The following is an 18,877-nucleotide window of genomic DNA, read 5'->3' as shown; positions in this document are numbered from 1 at the left end:
ATGAGGTTTTTTCTTGCTGTTACTGACCATTAGAAGATCCCTTCATAATGTACTTACAATGGAAGTGATGGAGGACAAAATCCACAGTCCTTCTGTGTAAACATGTATTTAAAAGTTGATCTGAACAGTTAAGGAGCAACATTATCATTCATGAGCGTTGTGTTTCTGTCCACTTGCTCAATGTAAGTCCAATATTCATTCTCTTTTAGCTCTGTTATTGCTCTCTACCAAACTCCTGAGGGAAATATCTGGCTCTTTATCTGCTAAATGCTCCACTATTTTCCCCAGCTAGCTGCTAACTGTGCCTGTTTACTGTTAGCTGCTGAGCAGGTGGTGTACAGTGGGTATTGGCAATGGTCATGTCAATAAAGTAAATATGAATTGGAGAAGGAGAGAGAAGCAATGATTGAAAAAAGCAGAGACAGAGACAGAGGGAGAGAGAGAGAGAGAGAGTGATGCTGCATGTTCTCATCAGCCAAATGTCAGCCTCATTTCCACCCTGCCAACCTGGTGTGTGTGAGAGGGAAAGAGTCTCATAATGACTTCAGAGCTGACACACTCTGACTTCTGTCTGCTCACTCATCTGTTTTGTGGACCGCAGGACAAAGGACAAAGATGGTGTAGCTGGCTGCTAAGGTGGAGACTGAAAGTTTTAAAGTGACATTTAAGGCATTTCATCTAGAAGTCATTTTTCAGAAGAATCTCTGGGTGATTAAATTCTGCTTGGCTAACTTTGTTGGATGTCATCCAAACAATCAAATAAAGGCAAAAATGCAGATTTTCAGTAGGAATTTCTGTATTGTTTTGTGTAGGACAGGATGAGTATGGTGAGGTTGTTATGGTCGTCATTACACTGTTTATCCTTAAAAGACTTAAATCTGATCCACTGATAAAATAAATCACAAGAAAATGTTCTCATCTGTCTGTGTGTCTCTCTGCAGCTATTTTGGGAGAGGAGGTTGAAAGGTCTCCGGTCGTCGGACGTCACAGAGGAAGTCTTGAGGACCATGGATCTACCCAAAGGACTTCAGGGTGAGTTTCCAGCATTAAAAATCTAAACACTTCACTGCGCTCCAGTCCTGACCTCTGACCTGTGAGCGGTTTGTCTCTGCAGGTGTTGGTCCGGACTCCAGTGACGACACTCTGCTGTCGGCCATCGCCAGCGCTCTGCACATGAGCTCTGCTCCCATTACGGGTCAGACGTCTGTGGCTGCTGAGAAGAACCCGGCCATCTGGCTCAACACGTCCCAGCCACTCTGCAAGGCCTTCACCGTCACTGACGAACACATCCGGTGAGAGATGCAGTCATAATTTCCACTGATTTTCTTGTACAGTAACTATTTCAACACTTAAAATATGTTTTTCTGGCTGCAATCAATATTTCAACCTAGAAATAGAAGAATTATGTATTTTGGTTTATGGCTTCGACCACCAGGAGGAGCTGTTGCCTGTACCAGCCTTCAGTTTGGAACAATTATGACTCTCAGTGATGTAGTCCTTATAATAATTACACCAAAGACTATAGATGTCACCATTCCTGCTGTCACTCCCATAATTACAAGCAAGCTCCTTTTTCATGCCCAGCTCTTGTTTAATAAGTGATGACATCATCATCTTCATTATTGGCTTTTTCCCCCCTGAATCTGCAGTGTTAAGGAGGAGTGTACTATTATTGGAAGCTCAGAAGTTTTAATGTGGACCATCTTCATGAGAATGTTTTATGTTTTTTTTTTTTAGGAAGGAAAGAACAGGATGTAAATATTTTTAAGAAGTGATTTATTCAGCAGTTATTGTATGTTTGCCTGACACTAAAGATACGCAACCATTTCATATTGATCGGTTCTCATTAATAGTTAAAGCAACTTTCCTACTTGACATTCTTACAGTTGAGCCCCCTTGTAATATGTATCAAAGGTAGCTCCAAAGATTGTACACGTCATCAGCGTGTGTTTCCAGGTGTTACAGAATGCTAATGCATGTGTGAAAAAAAAGAGTTGTTTAAAGCTATTTTCTGACTCTAGAGGGAGTCAGGTGACGTCTCCTGAGTCTGCGTCAGTTGGGACTGAAATAATACGAGTTTGAAAATGAAACAAATCTGGGGGTGTGAAGTTAGAAAGAAGTGAGGTTAGCAGACCTCTGTAGCCCACTCCTCATATTTGCTTGAGGCTAGCAGCTCCACGCCACATTAGCTGCCGCTAGCATAACAAACCCCACTCTGTCTGAACTGTCAGAGTTTGAGTTACATTGTGGGTAATATAGGCAGCATTAGTGTTGCTGGAGAGCAATGCATCATCTGGGGAGTGCTCTTAGGGAAATCATCCTTGGACAAGTCTTTTTAATTTTCTCAGACATATTAATGCTAATATGTGGAAACTGTGTAATACCATCATGTTACGTTAGATGTTTTGGAGTTCAATCCTACTAGTTAATGTGAAGTTGGCTCAATTCAGATTAACAAAGGTTTTTCCACGCACACACAAGCAATATGGCATCCAGTCAAACTCTCATACAACCTTGACAAACTAACTATTCACTGCTTGAAAGCGCAAAGCACATATATGAACTCCTCTGATTCGAACGACAACGCATCATTGCCTCACTGCTACAATGTCCACAGCCAAAAACATGTCACGTACTACCAGCCAGGTGTCCACAGAGAGTTCCTTTTTATTATTTTCTTCATGCAAATATGATGTAATTTCATGCACAGTCCGCAGTTTATAGTTAGTTTACAGAATATATGATATATTACAGTTGCTGAACATCATTAGTCAGTGTCATTACTTTTTTGAGTCTACATGTGACCTTTCTGGGTGCCACCTAAACAAATTCTTACAGTACCAAGAAGGTGTGTCCAAACTTATGACTGGTACTGTATGTATAAATCTCAATCTCTGTATGTATCTTGCCTTATAGCAATGGTCCCTCTAATCTCAAAGAGATGGATAAAGGCACCATGCTGTTTGTAAAAGCTGTTAAATATCAGAGACACACATACAATTATCATTTCTTATTTTTTTCCAGCCTTCAGATAAAAACACTGAAGTGGCTGAATTCAGTGTCAGCCTGAGACAGATTAGATGAGTGCAGACTGATGCATGCTGGGTAGCTGGAGTGATCAGTCGTAGGGAAAGAGGGGGATGAGAGGGTGATGAGAGAGGAAACAGAGGATGAGAGATATATGAGAGATGAAGCATGAAGTGGGAGGAGGAGGAAGCGGAGGAGGAGGATGAAGAAAAGCAGTTGCCACCACAGTGACGGTGGGTAATTTACACCAAAAACAGGAGATTCAAAATAACATCCAGGTAGATAGAAAACAACAGCTAAATCAATGTGAAGCTAAAAATGCAGGGTACACACTCAAATACACCTGCTGTTAAAGGGCAAGTACACTGATTTTACGTATATTAGCACATTTACTCCCATTATCCAACAAGCTTTTAGTCTGAATAACATGTTTTTCTTTGGTTTTATTTGTGTTAAAGAAGCAGAGAAAAAGAACATATTATATAATGATCACAGTCTGAGCTCATATTTAGTTCGTTCCAGTCAGACTGTCACTGGCTCTGTAATTTCACAGTTGGGCGCTGTAGTTTTTTAAGCAAATGTTTCTAAAACAGAAGTACATTTTGCTCTTTTTGGGGGACTATTTTTAGTGGAGGATGTGGTGCACTATAGAGTATGTTCGAACCTGGGGTGGTGTACTATGTTTGGGATCAGCTCAAAAGTTCCATCATCAGAAATTCACATCGTCAGCGCTCGAGTTCTCAGATGATGGACCGTCCTTAAACGCTCCGATATAATTTCTTCTTCATACATTGAAGTGTCAAGAATGATGAAATTTTCTGATTGGTCATATATTAAGTTTTTTTTTTTTTTTTTTAATTGCACATTGGACTGGAAGGAAATGTAATGTGCATATTGTGTTTATTTTAAAGTCTTGACGTTGGAGTGTGATGTACTCTGAAATGTTGTGTCCTGACTGAGTATGTCCATTCCTCCATAACATACTGTATATTTGATGAGCTATCTCTAAGCACTTATTGATTTAAGAGGACCTCAGGTTTTTCTTTTTGTACATGCAGCCATGAACTGGACTATCACTTTATTCTAGTACAAAATAAGTGAAGCAAAAGTGCAAAACCAATAATGAACTATCACTTCAAAGTTCATAACTCTCTAAACTTTAGTGTATGCTAAATTTGGCTTAATGTTTCCACAAAAAAAGAACAAAGAAAAGAAAGACATATGTCGACAGCACTCTCATCCTGCCTATTTGTTATATAATATAATTATATTATTCTTTATGATAAAATATCTGACCTGTGATCAGCTGAGTCCCCATAAGCCATATGAACTGTTACTATAGTCTGACAGCAGGGGGCACTGTGGACACACACTGACATACACATACATACACATTCACTAACTGTCTCTCTCACACACACATACACACAGATACAGACACACATGCACACACATAGACACACACACTGTCTGACTGTGTGTGTGTGTGTGTGTGTGTCCAGTGAAAAACAGAGCAGAGAGAACAGCTGGCCGAAGCCATTACAGCAGAATCACTGGAATACATCACTACATCCTCCTCTCCTCTTTACTCATCTTCTCTCCTTTCCTTCCATCCTTCTCTCCTTTAACATTTCCTTATCTCCTCACCAATTCTGCCCTTCCATTCCTCTCTCCCTCCTTTTCCTTTACATCCCATTACTCCCTTTACCTTCTTCCTTGTGTTTTTCTTTTATTCTCTCCTCTCCTTGTTTCATTTCTTCCACCCCTCTGTCCTTCCTTTAGTATTCCCTTCCATTACTCTTATCTTTTCCCATCCCTCTCTCATCTGTTGCCCCGCTGCTCCACCCTTCCATATAATAATGTATTTTTGTCTTCCCCCTTCCTTTGTTTTTCCATCTCCATCTCTCTTTTTTATTTTCATCCCCTCCTCCTTCCTCTGTCTTCTCTCTTATATCACCTTCTTCCATCCCTCCTCCTCCTCCTCCTCCTCCTCCTCCTCCTCCTCCTCCTCCTCCTCTCCTCCTCCTCCTCCTCCTTTTCTTATCTCTCCCCTCCATTAATTTCCAATTCTCTCCCTCTTCCCTTCTCTCTCTCCCTCTCTCACCAGCTGAATGTGCTTGTCATCCTAAATCGCTCTCATTCCTCTCCTCTGCCCCCTCCTCCTCTTCATCTTCTCTCCTCCTCTTCCTCCACCTCTGCTACATCAGACTCACACATCTCTCCCTCGCTCTCTCCTTTTGCAGGCTCATCTCATTTTAGTTTCATTTTTACCCTTTTTTTCTTCTTTTCTAACTGTGTGCATTCTCTTTCTCTCTCTCTCTTTAATTTATTTTTTACTTTAAATTGTTCTACAGCATGATCAAATGATTCAGCCTAATAAAAAATGATAATAATTACACTTCACAACTTTAAAGGTGGAGTGCAGGACTTTTGTCTCCCCCCTCTGGCAGTGAAATGAATTACAAAAACACTGTCAACATGTGCTTATTTTATAGGCTCTATTGTAGTCTACTCTGTCACTATTGTTGGCTGTAAAAAGTGATGGATAAATTGTTTTTAGCATCACACAACCCCTGAGAAATGACTCGTTTTACTACCAGAATTCAATCAATTTAGTCCGATAACACTTGGAAAGTCTAGAAGAGCTGCACTATATTAAATTATTTTATTCCCATTCACGTTAGCAGAGACCTGACCGGAAGTTAGCTGCTCAGGAGATGCGCGGCTAGCTCGGGTATACTGGTATACTGTAAAATACAGAGAGATTTATTTGGCAGTGAAAGGCTTAATCAGCATTGTGTGCACTTGTTTAGCAAAGGCTTGCTAGGACATTTATTATGTAAAAGTTAAGTTTATATTTCTTTATTTTGTGTTAAGTTCTTCAGCATAAGCAAACGTTATTGCGTTGCACGACCGTGCGTGTATCTTTGTATCTCTGTTTGTTAATCCAGAAAATCAGACTCTCAGACAGTGAGGCTCTTCTGTGTCTCTTTGTGTCTTTTGTTCGTTTTGACAAAAGTTGTTTACATGTGTCCTACTGTAACAACAAGCGTTGCTGCTGTTTGCACCTTTTTATTTTGCATATTGCACTTTATTGCCCTTATTGATTATCAATGTTTTATTTATGTCTTAAATTGTTCTTAATTGTCTTAGATGATTTTATGGCTGAGGGAGTGCTATCTAAATTATTGTTATCTGATCCTCAATATAATGGCATTAAAGCTACTACTACTACTTCTACAATGGCAAACACAAACAACCACGCATGTCTGCTTTGGAGCGCCAATGTGGGCTTTGACAAGAGTCGACTGAGTTCAACACAAGCTGTTGATGTTCTTAAAAGCAGATGCAGGGTAAACACTGTTTTTAATCACTGAAGCTAACTTGCTTCTTTATTTTCTTCTTTTATTTTTGGTCAATTAGATGGTGATGTCAGTCAGTGCTGACCAACAGTTTAGTCCAGAGAAAAGAAGACAATATCTGGACACCCAAAGGTTCTGGTCATCTGTGATGTCACACCCTCACTTGGTCTGGTATGACCAGCAGCTTAGTGTTAGCTAATGTTAGCAAATAGTGCTGTATAACTTTACTGAGTCAGTTGTATAGGTTGGCTCAGTTGCAAAGCTTTTAACCAGAACCAAGAGACCAAGTGATCACATCAATCCTGTTGTAGCCTCTTTACACTGCTTCCCAGTATGCTTTAGAATTGATTTAGAATTACCTCCCTGCTATATTTCTGACCTCTTATTGCCGTTCAAGCTGAGTTTGACATCCTCGAGCAAAAGTCTTTTATCTGGTATCCAGAGGCCCGGCTGAAAACTAAAGGGGACAGAGTATTTGCAGTTAGAGCCCCGAGGCTTTGGAATGAGTTGCCTGAGGAAATCAAGAGGGCTTTGTCAGCGATTTCTTTTTAATGTCTTCTTAAGACATAGTTACACCAGAGAACCTTTCCTGACTCTACTGGAGTTTGTATTGTCTTTGAATTTTTTTTATTAATTATTTCTTTAATAATGACTTTTGTTTTATGTTACTCGAAATAGTTTTTTATCTGTGAAGCACTTCAAAACGTTCACTGTAACTAAAGATGATTCATTTTCGGACTTTCTCACTCTACTTGTACCAACACTTTGGTATTATCACAAACACAGTGCCAATATGTGTAATGCAAATACTCTTTGTGGCCACAGTGGGACCGCAGATCTATGAGGGCTTTCCACAAGATGTCAGAACCTGGCATTAGTGAGCATTGGTTATAAGGTCTGGCTCACAGTGTTGAATGGAGGTTTAGGTCAGGGGTATGTGCCAACCAGTAAAGAGTTTCCACACCCAACTGGGAACATTATGTCTTTGCACAGGAGCACTGTCATGTTGAAACAGGAACGGGTCTTCCCCAAACTGTGCCTACAACTAAGGTGCCCAAACCAGGACAGTCCTGCCCACATACTTTTGTCCATATAGTGCTTCTCAAGAACTACAGGCATGCCATGCCATAAAATTTCCTGACCTGATTCCTGCTCACCAAAGGATGAACCATGTGTGTTTGTTGTTTTAGAGGTCAAGAGTTGTAGTTCTGTACTGTTACACTCAACCACTTCCACTCTTTCTGTTTCATTTTTAACACAAGCACTGATGGCTGTTTGATGATGCCTGTGAAATAACACATCCTCTCCCGTTTTGTTGTGTGTGTATGTGTGTGTGTGTGTGTATAGGGAGCAGGAGATGAAAGTGTACCAGGCCAGGAGGAGCCTGGAGGAGGCGCTGATGGCCGACAGTTTGGCGCGGGCCGCCGAAAACACCCGAGAGCTGCTTGAGGGGAAGACGGCCTGAAGACAGACAGGTGAGATGGATAAACATTTTTTATTAATGTTCATGTTTATGATGAGTCCCATGTCTCATCATGCCTCATCAGCCAGTTTAAAAATTACATTACCCTATTTTTATTATGGTGTCCAACATTTTCAAATGGGAAAAATGCAGATAAGATTGCAGAGATGATAACTAACTGGTTGTCATAGTAACACAACTTGCTTTCAGGCTGTCGAGATAAGATGAGTCAGAATATGAGCAGAGGAGATGAAAGATTTGTCGCAGTTAAGAGGGAAAAGTCGCCATAGAGGAATGTGACCGTTTAAAAAGTCTGCGAATGTCATCATATCATTAGAAAGAGTGTTAGAGTTTTGTTTTTTATTCACATCACAATAACAGTAACTAACAATTCAACTAACACACACGTCTCCTCCACACACAGCAGCTTCATACTCACACATATTCAGCCTCTGGTTATTTGGAGAAGAACCTTTGTGACGTTTTGTATGTGTGTGTGTGCAACGCTTCAGCACTGACGTTCATGGACGTACTTTATAATTCATCACCTCTGTCAGGTGGCAAAGGTCACACTGTCAGACTTCATCACCTCAGGAAATAATCATTTTAACACTCATGTAAGCTGCTTGTTCAGTGGCATTTTCACCTAAGATCAAGAACAACAAGCTGAACTACTAAACAATTAATGTGCAGAACTTCTGACGTAGTAAACTGCTGTACTACTACTACTACTACTACTACTACTACTACTACTACTACTACACAACAGAGCTAGTCAACTACTGAACCACTAAGCCTCTAAATAAATAAAGTGCAGAACAACCAAACTGAGGAAATACTGAAATCCTACACTGAACTGAACTATTGAACTACCATAATAAGAAACTATGGAAGTACTCACTACTAATCAAACTACAGGACTATTAAACCACTAAATGAATGGAGTACAGAACTATCGAATCAGCAAAATGCTGAGATACTACACAACGGAACTATTGAACCACCATGCTAAGAAACTATGGAAGTACTAAACTACTAAAGTACTACACCAGTAAACTACTGAAATATGAAGCTATCAAAGCACTGATGTACTGAAGTACTAAACTACCAAACTACTAGTAAACTAAGGTAAAGTACAGAACTGCTAATCTACTGAACTGAAGTAAATGACTGTAGTACAGAAACACTGGACTACTAGTATAGAGCCAGTAACCTACTGAATTACTGAAAGAATAAAATGCTAAACTTCAAGACTACCAAACTACTGAACTATAGAACTAGTAAACTACTGAAGTACAAGACTATTAAACTACTAAACTACTGAGCCAGTCAATTTCTTAACTAGTAAAGTACTGTTTTAGTACACTAGTAAACTACCAATCTACTAATCTAATCTAATAGTAAACTACTAACTATTGTATTGAAGTATTGAACTACTGTAATACTGAGCTATTCATGTACTAAAGTAGTATACTCATAAACTATCGAGCAACTATAGCACAGAGCAACTAAACTAGTAATTGACTAAACTACTGAAGTATTGAACTACTTGCACTATAGAATATATAAATCAGTGAACTATTGATCTACTAAACTACTGATCAGTATCCTTCTTGCTGAGGTATTGAACTGCTGAACTATTGAACTATATTATAGAACTATAGAACTACTGAACAAGTGAATGAATGAGCTATCAAACTAATAAGGCACTGAACAACTGAGCTAAAGTAGAAAACTACTGAACAACCAAACTCTTGAGTTGGACTGATTTGATGCTTGTACTGCAGTTCCAGTGTGAGGAAAGTTACAGATCGCAGCTTTTAATGTCTGAAACGATACAGAGGCAGAACCAATCTGCTGTTTCAGAAACCTTGTCAGAGTGTGTGTGTGTGTGTGTGTGTGTGTGTGTGTGTGTGTGTGTGTGGTGGGGCTTGTTGTGAATACTGATGGGGTTCTTGGCGTCTGATTGAAACTCAGCCATGCAGTGGACGAGCAGACTCTGTGTGTGTGCGCGCACATGTGTGTGTGTGTGTGATTGATGGGCTGTAGGCTTGTGGCGTGTTGGTGTATGAGTTAATGGTTAATGTGATATCTGTGTGTGTGTGTCTGTGTGTTGTATTACAGTTTGTTTGGTTATTGGCTATATTTCACTCTGCAGAGCCTGTAAACAAAACCAGATTAAAAAACATTTACTTTCAGAAGTTCACACATCCATCCATCATTCCTCCATTTCCCAGCTGCTTATCCGGGTCAGGGTCGCCGTGGCAACAGGGCAGCACAGCAGGCCAGAGAGAAAAAGGTTTGCTGCAGAGTTTGAGATCTGAGGGTTTTATTCCATAAAGGAGGCTCAGAGAAAAAAAAGAAGAGTGTCATCTGATGACTGAACTACAGCCAGGATCAGTTCAACTGAGAAGTGACTCCAGTTCATATTAATTTCATATTAAGTCCAGCTGCTGCCGTCAGATGATTCAACATCAGAGTGCCGTTTATACTGACGATTGCGCAATAGGAAAGATCATAGGGTCAATAAAATCAAACAGATTTAGCCTCTAGAAGTTAGAGGGTTATTAGTTCTAACAAAGCAGCAGTGTCTGATATATGCTTCCTGCTGACATCATTTACAGTCAGCACAGAAGCTGTGGGATCTTATCGATCCAAGAAATGTTGTTATTTTTGTCAAAACAACCTGCACAGCTGCATCCATCTCATCTATGAATATCACACTTTTTCTTGGCCTTTTTTGCCATCGAGCTATGTAGTTGGCTAGAGAGATTATTGCTTTGTCTCAAATCTCTTCTTCTGTACTTATACTTAATTTTTTTTTTAAGTATATTTTTTGGGGCTTTTTGGCTTTAATGTACAGGTCAGTAGAGAGAGACAGGAAACTGGAGGCAGAGAGGGGGGCAATGACACACAGGATAGGACCGCTAGGTGCAGGATTCGAACCAGGGTCGCCTGCAGTGAGGACTGTAGCCTCTACACATGGGGCGGGTGCTCTACCCACTGAGCTAAACACTGCCACTTTCACTTAATATTTTGAGTGTATAAGTGAGAATTATGACAAAAGACAGTGCACTATGACGACCCACACTGTGCACTCAAAACGGTCAAAATGTGGAGTGTGGAGCTATGGACACTTCTCGCCCTCAACGGTCATCATTTTGGCTCCGTAGCAAAGGGGAGGGACCACTTTTCTAACTGAAATTGGCAGCCAAGGACGTTGTAACTATGGTGAACATCGCTGCATTTTTTGTATTAAGCACCACTATACTGTTTTCACATAGAAGTCATCAGTAGGTTTATTTGATTAATTTAGCAGTCTGTAATGATTGGTTGCCACGAACGATAACATGAATGCTAACGCTAGCTTGCTAACTAGCTAACTAGCTAACTGTCATTTCTGGACAACAGTAACCTGTCGAAATTTGCGTACTACACAAGTAAATACAGAGTGTTTACAGTGTACTACACGGACAGTGTGTACTAACAGAAGAGTGTGATTTGAGATGCAATGTTAGTCTCCATTCTAAAAATGTTGGACATCATTGAGCAAACCAACAACAATCTAGTCCAAGACTAAACTTGATTTCAATTGAAGTCTTTTCTTTAGTATAGGACTAATCTTAATCTCTGTCTGAGAAACTGGACCCATAGGTTGGTCAAACCAGACCAAATAAACATGTAGCAGCAAAACCCCTGCATTGCTTATTAATCCAACATTTCCTTTGTGGGAAAAAACAAAAGTTACATGTCTGGCTTTATGTCATTTTTGCAATGATAACACCTGCACATAAATGTTCAAGCCCACCTTGAGAAACTAAAAGATCCAGGCTTGGGTCAAACCAGCAGCAGCCAAATCAAACTGTGTTTTCTCCAGACAAAGAACAGGGTTGAGATACTGCTATCTGGTGGACAGTTAGACAGTCTGGTGTTAGACAGACTGACATCACCATCTTTGGGCCTCTCAAGGGCCCAAAAAGACAGATCCATTGTAGTGACTTTAAGGACCCCATGACCTTTCCTCTAGCGCCATCCTCAGGGCAAACTTAGTTGCACAACTGTTAAGACTCTAAGCATAATTAAATCATCAGTGTGCTGTTTGTTCTGTCCAACACACACACAATTTTTTTAGTAAGTGCTGCTGTAGTGAGAAGTCTGTCGTGATATACAGTCTATGCTGTTAATAGAAGCTGCTGCTGTGTGTATATTGTAAGATGAACGGTGTGTGTGTCTGTGCTCTCTGATGTTTCCTCTAAAAGCTGATAGATAAGAAGGCGTTTTTTAAAGCACATTTGTTTTCGGTGGAGGGAAAATCGTCCATTAATGCAGATTTATGCAGATTGGCTGGATGGAAGTCGTTTGGGCGAAAAGAGCCTCTGAGAGTCGAGGAGTGATTACTAATGGGTTTTTATAGCTGGACCACAGAGGGCAGCGGCCAGCCTGTGTGTTTATGTGTGTGTGTGTGTGTGAGTGTGATCGTGTGTGTGTGTCTCCTGGGCTGCTTTTTTAGCTGTTGAAACAACCATTTTAAATCTGCAGAAATCTCACACTGTTCTGTTTGTTTCCTGCCGCTGTGACTCTTGTTGCAGCTTCCTGATCATTTATTTATGTGGGTTTTATGGCTGAGTTGGTTTCTTCCGTTCTTTCTCTTGTGTGATTCTTAAGTTGCATGGTTCTTGGAAACGTGGAACAGTAGGTGGTAGTGACGCCCTAATGCTGCTTCAACACTTCAAAGAAAAAGTCAAATAAAAGAAGCACATCCAAAAAAACATCAAATAAAACCAATTTTCTCATCAGTGGTGAAGGAAGTGTTCAGTACCAAAGTACTATCAACAAAATCAGTATCAAAGAAAACTAGTGTATTAGAGAGCCTGAATGATACAGGATTTTGGTCAATAGTGATCAATATCATCAACATTTTGAGATTTAGAAAAGAAATCAGATTACTCGAAGAAGTACTCAAATACCAGATACTTGTAACTATCTTACTTTTTACTCCACTTTGTCATGACTTGGCTCTGAAGTCATGACAAAAAGTGCGGGAGACGCAAATAATAAGTCATTTATACAAATAAAGCTATGGTTCCATATTACATACAAGACATTAGAGATGTTCCAGGGCTGTTCAGGGCATGATTTAAGGTATTGGTGTTGGTTAAAATCAAGCCAATCAAATGCAGATCCTTTCATTACTGTACTTTTGTCCACCACAGCCTGCTGGTGTTGAGACATGAAATCAGCTGTTGCTCTTCAATGTTAATTTTGGGAGTAACATGGTAAATTGAACTTGTCGGTTTATGTATTTGCATTCAGCCAAAGATCATTTGCATGGGAAGATGCTCCACTCTGTGACACCGCAGTTCAGTTGAGAGTGATTCTGTAGTTCCAACAGCTCACATCAGGTTCTGGAGTTGCATTTTTTAGTTCAACTTTCATTCATACTTTCATATTAGATCAGTTATTTAAGCTTTCAAATTATGTGTGTATGAAATAATAAATTGGTTTGGTGTATTGTGCTTCATGTTAAAGTTATGTTGTGCAAGACTAAGAATAAAGCAAAAATAAATCATCTTATTCCTGGGAAGAAGGGGATTTCACTAAATGCTGCACTGTTCCTTTAAATGCTCAGACAAGTGTTTTTATCTGATCTAGACTAAAGATTTACACTGCTGACTGAGAGGACTGTGAGTCTGTGACCATTTGATACGGACACAGCATCAAACATACACACAGTGTGCGTGTGAGAGAGTGTGTGTGTGATTATTAGCTGTGTATCTTGTAATTTCCAGAGGAGCTGATTCAGGCTTCTGCCGCATTTTTCGGCTGCTGGTAATTTGTGGATGTTGAGACACAGAGAATTATCTGCTTCAAAGTCATTCACCAGGCTGATAACTGCAGAGAGTGTGTGTGTGTGTGTGTGTGTGTGTGTGTGTGTGTGTGTGTGTGTGTGTGTGTGTGTGTGTGTGTGTGTGTGTGTGTGTGTGTGTGTGTGTGTGTGTGTGTGTGTGTGCGCGTGTGCTGTCAGTCAGCTGAATTGCCTCGATTAAGCAGCAGATTATCAGGATTTTCTAATTATTAGAGAGTAATTAAGACTGAGCTGAGGATTATCGGACTGAAACATGAAAATATCGGAACGCTGAAGGGAGAAAACATTCAGATATAAAAACACACTAATACATCGTAACTGTAAAACAAAGAGTTCATGGTGAGGTGTGTTTTGTGGATTTAAAAACACCTGAATTATCCCTAATGAAAGACTAGAGGATGCACATCAGCACAATGAAGGATTACTGGAAATGAAAATGAAAAACAAAACGAAAAACAGGTTCTGTTCATCAAGATAGAGTGATTCAAAATGCAATGAAGGGGTATTTAAAATTAGGGATTCAACTGGTACAATGAAAGATTCAAAATGGAAAAAGTGACAGGAATGGCTCAATTAAATATTCAAATCAAAATAAAGGACTAAAATGGCACAATTAAGAATTAAAGTTGGAAATATAAAAAGGATTCAAAATGGTACAATGAGGCATTCAAAATAGAACGGCAATAGAATAATGGATACAAATTAGAAGACAAGGATTACAAATGGCACATCAAGGGAATAAAATGAAAGACATTAATATGGAATGAATTACTACCAATAGAAAAAAGGGACTCAAAATGGATAGAGGAGGGGACTAACATTGCACAGCGGCAGATTCAAAATGGAATGAAGGAGGGATTCATCAAAGTAATGAGTGATCCAAAATGGCACAATGAAGAAATAAAGTTGGAAATATAAGGGGATTCAAAATGGTACAATGAGGCAAAAATGGAAGAGGTAAGGATTCAAAGTTATATATTAGGGATTCAAATTATGAAGGAAGAGGGATTCAAGTGGTAGAATAAAGGATTACAATTAGAAAGGGGAGTACAAATGGCACATTAAGGGAATAAAATGAAAGGAGAGATTCAAATGGCACAATGAATCACTTAAAATAGAATGAAGGGATTCAAATTGGAAAGAAGAATGGCACAGTGACAGACTCAGAATGGAATGAAATAGGGATTCAAAATGAGAACAAGTGATTCAAATGGCACAATTAAATATTTCAAATGGAAAGAAGGGATTCTAAATGGAAAGAAGGGGAGTAAAATGGCAGAATGACGGATTCAAAATGAAAAGAGAGAACTAAAAATGTCACAATGAATGATTCAGAATGTTAAAAATATAGATTCAAATTTACACAATAAAGATTTTAAATGGAAAGGAGGGAATCAAAATGTCAAAATAAAATTTGAAATGGAAAGACAGTTTTATAACATCTTCATGGACTGCTAGGAAAAACCAATTTCCCAGCAGTCTGGAGGAAAAAGCCAGACGCTGTTTCGTTTCTATCATACGGATTTTTGTTTTAAATATGGGAGTCAGAATGTGCTGACGGGGGTGTCTGTGCAGCTCGGAGGAGGAGGAGGAGAAGGAGGAGAACATGATGCCATTTGATATCGCTCCTGCTCTCCTGCTGTGTGAGCGCTTCACTTTGGTGTTTTATGTATAATTAAAATGTTTTCTGTGCAGGCGATAGGCTTCTGCAGACAAGCTCTCCTAATTATAGCCCCGCCCCGCTCATCAATGCAGAGGAAGGGAGGGGGGTGTCAAGGGGTTAATGGAGAGGCTAATGATTAGCATGGAGGCTCTCCACATTAATTGGAGGGGGGGTTTTTTGTCCAGAGGCTGATGTTTATTGTTCTGCATGAGGTGGGAGGACCCCAGCAGAGAGACAGTTTGTGCTGCAGAGTGATTTTATTAAGACAAGCTTAACGAGTCAATTTAGGTTTAATAGAGGAAGAAGGTAGGAGGCAGACTTTTGTTCAGGGGTCTCTGCAGGGAGCATCACAATTATATTCAACATTTATCTTCCAGTAAGAGACATCACAGAGAACCTGAGTACTTATTAAGACACAGACACACAGACACACAGACACACACACACACACACACACACACACACACATTTATACCTCTAGACATGTGAGGACCCTCAAACGTACATAATCCATTCCCTAACCTCTAACCTTAACCTGAACAAAATAAAGGTCAAATAAATATAGGTTTATTAAATATAACTAAACAAGTTAACCAAAAGTAAGATATACCAAATGGAAAAAAGGACAGGGAAGAGAGAGAGAGAAGAGACAGATTGGTTGACTGCTGACATTTTATGGGTTGCACTTAGACCAGGTGAGCTGAATTCTCATAATCATCTGCCTTCACCCACCTGGATCCTGCAGGTAGAGGTCAAAGAATCTTCAATCAATCAATCAATCAATCAATCAATCAATCAATCAATCAATCAATCAATCAATCTTCCGCCTTCCTGTCAGGAAAGGTTGCCAAAGATGTCCTTAATTTACCTACTGTCCTCACTCTACAAAAATGTTCTCACTTTCCAACATTTTTCCACTTTTGAAACATTTACATATTTTTGAAAATTGACATCTTTGGTCTCACTGTGGAAAATTGCTGTCAAAAAAACTTACAAAAAAATGTCTCCACTGCAAAAACGTCCTGAAATTGTCCTCATAGAAACAGACAAAAACATCCTCACTCTGTAAGACGTCCTCACTTTCCAACCGTCTTAAATTGAATGCTGTCATATATTACCTGATTGACAGAAACACACAAAGCCTAAGGCCACATTAAGACTGAACCGGCAGTGTGGCACTTTGGTGTAGATGTCTCCGGTAGTGTGGAGGCACCAGTGAGACAATGAAATATGATCTAGGAAGTTAAGTTGGAGTTACACATTAATTCCATTTAAGAAGCCAGAACACTGCAAAGCATTGTGCAGTACTCACAGATAGGATCATAGCAGCAAATGTTTTATTATTCTATATAATGATCACAAGGTTGAATATGGTGTTCAAGTTACAAAGTGCAGGAATGTGCACTTGTGTGTATGTGGTTGGTCTTGCTGGATTACGTTGGGTTGCGTTGTTAAGCCTGGTTCAGAATTTAAAACTACCTGCTTACTGATGTTAAAATTACTTTTGTGTTTTTTAGGCAACTATGTCTATTAATTACACTCTGATTTGCACCCATGGCTTCTTTTCCATAGCAACAGCAGCAGTAGAGGCTCATGGGTATCCTTAGCCGTCCGCCAAAATCAATAACAACACATTAATTCTTCGAAACTAATTTTAACTAACTGAAACTGATGGTCATAATATAATTCTATGGAATCGTTCCATTATCCAGTAGAGTCCTGAGTTTCTATGTTCAGTAATATTGAGGAGATTGCTCATTTCCAAGGTGATTTATTTTCAGTAAATGGTGTAATCAAAAAAACTATTCCAACTGAAAATCCTCTCAACACAGATGAGAGCTTTGAATAGTGCTCTGGATGCTATAGATGGATGATATGTTGATACATATCAACGGATCCAATTAAATGACAATTGAGTAAACTCTGTCTGCTGATAAAGACCATGCGGTCGCTTGAAAGCTCCAGAACAAGCTAGTAAGCAAGCCTTGATTTGGGATTTTTTTTCAAGAAGCCAGTCAGCCGAGCAACACAACAATAACTCCTTTTCTCTCTCTATCTCTCTCCAGATTTCCTCTGTTCACCAGCCTCAGGTTCATCATCATCATCATCATCATCATCATCATCTTAATCCAGACAACAAACCAAAAACCAGATCCTGACACAGACTGAACCATCACCTGATCCATTGTGTCAGTGGGTGATAGCTTCTACCTTCCCGTTAAAGAAACCTTCTATCCAGGACGACATCAAACTGGACATCTGTCAGCATCTGGAAACAAATGCTTATTTTTCCAGACCAATGGAAGCAGCAACCGCAGAAATAATGACATCAGCTACACCAGTTTCAACATGATAGGGCAGCAAACAACAGGAACTGCAGCTCGGGAACACGAGGAGCAACAGCAGCAATAAGTTGAGTCAACCAGCTCAATGTGACAACCGAAGCCTTTAATCCTCTCAGTGATTCATCATCTGTGCAAACTTTACAACAAGCGCTTATTTTATGTCAGTTTTCAAATTTATATATTTTAGTTTTCTTTTCTTTTTTTTAATGTAAAACTGATGAAAAAAAAATACTGAAGAGCAAATTTCCTCATTCAACCCAAAGTCAGGTTGCAAACTGCTGGACGGCTTTTGCTAACTCTACTAACTCTTGTTGTGCTCTTTGATGATTTTTGGTTGTTTGTGGTGTCAGATTGTTGTCTTTTTTTTTTCTTTTTTTCTTTTTTAAAGGTCTTCAGGGGTTTTAATTAAATAATGAGAATTTACATGAATATGAAATAGAAGAGTTGCTTATTTAAAACAAATTTTATACCTTGAGAGAACATATGTGTACATTTCTTGGACTGGAGTCAATAAATGATTATATTCACAATCATTTGTTGGTACTTTTTAAAACAATCTGTTGATATATGACTGTTTCTGATGATGATGATTAATGCCTTTTAAGAAAAGCTCATCATTTTGTTTTTGAGAGTGAAATAAGGGGGTTAATAATCTGTTGCTGTGTCTCAAATGACATACTTCTGTTAGTACACTGTGTACACTCTGTACTTGTGTAGTGTACAAATTTTGACAGGTTAATGTTGTCTCAAATCAAACACGGCTGTTTCGCACTTACTAGAAATGACGACTAGCTACAATATCGTTCATGGTACCGAATCATGACAGACTGGTATTTTAACCCAATAAAGCTACTGATGGCTTAGATATGACTTATATACTCACAGCACACTGCAAGTTTCCATACTTCTCAGTGTGAACGCACTTATGCAGTCAAAGTATTATGTTAAGTAAGTTAAGTTAAGTACAGATGTACATAACTTGAGACACAGCATGTGTGTTCAGTACAGAGTTGAAGTCAGGACATGGTTAGCCTAGCATAGCATAAATAATAGCAGCAGAGCAAATCAAGTAGCCTGTCTATGTCCTGAGTTTTGAAAAAACTACACCTACCAACACGTCTAAAGCTCTTTATTTAACATTGTATCTTAAAT

General features: G+C 39.3%; 1 protein-coding gene across 1 annotated transcript in view; it reads left to right on the top strand.

Annotated features, from left to right (window-relative positions):
* The window catches only part of mbd2 (methyl-CpG binding domain protein 2), a 33,724-nt gene extending 15,216 nt beyond the window's left edge, over nt 1-18,508 (top strand). Inside the window, exons 4-7 of the mRNA XM_053339782.1 lie at nt 942-1,032; nt 1,115-1,292; nt 7,737-7,864; nt 17,447-18,508. Coding sequence (XP_053195757.1) covers nt 942-1,032; nt 1,115-1,292; nt 7,737-7,854 — 387 coding nt within the window. The 3' untranslated portion in view covers nt 7,855-7,864; nt 17,447-18,508. The remainder of the gene's footprint in view (nt 1-941; nt 1,033-1,114; nt 1,293-7,736; nt 7,865-17,446) is intronic.
* The last annotated feature ends 369 nt before the right edge of the window (nt 18,509-18,877 follow it).

The sequence above is a fragment of the Scomber japonicus genome, chromosome 19 (assembly GCF_027409825.1).
Source record: "Scomber japonicus isolate fScoJap1 chromosome 19, fScoJap1.pri, whole genome shotgun sequence".
In the NCBI taxonomy this organism is placed as follows: Eukaryota; Metazoa; Chordata; class Actinopteri; order Scombriformes; family Scombridae; genus Scomber; species Scomber japonicus.
The sequence above is the reverse complement of the archived record's forward strand: the minus strand, read 5'-3'. Positions and strand labels throughout refer to the sequence as shown.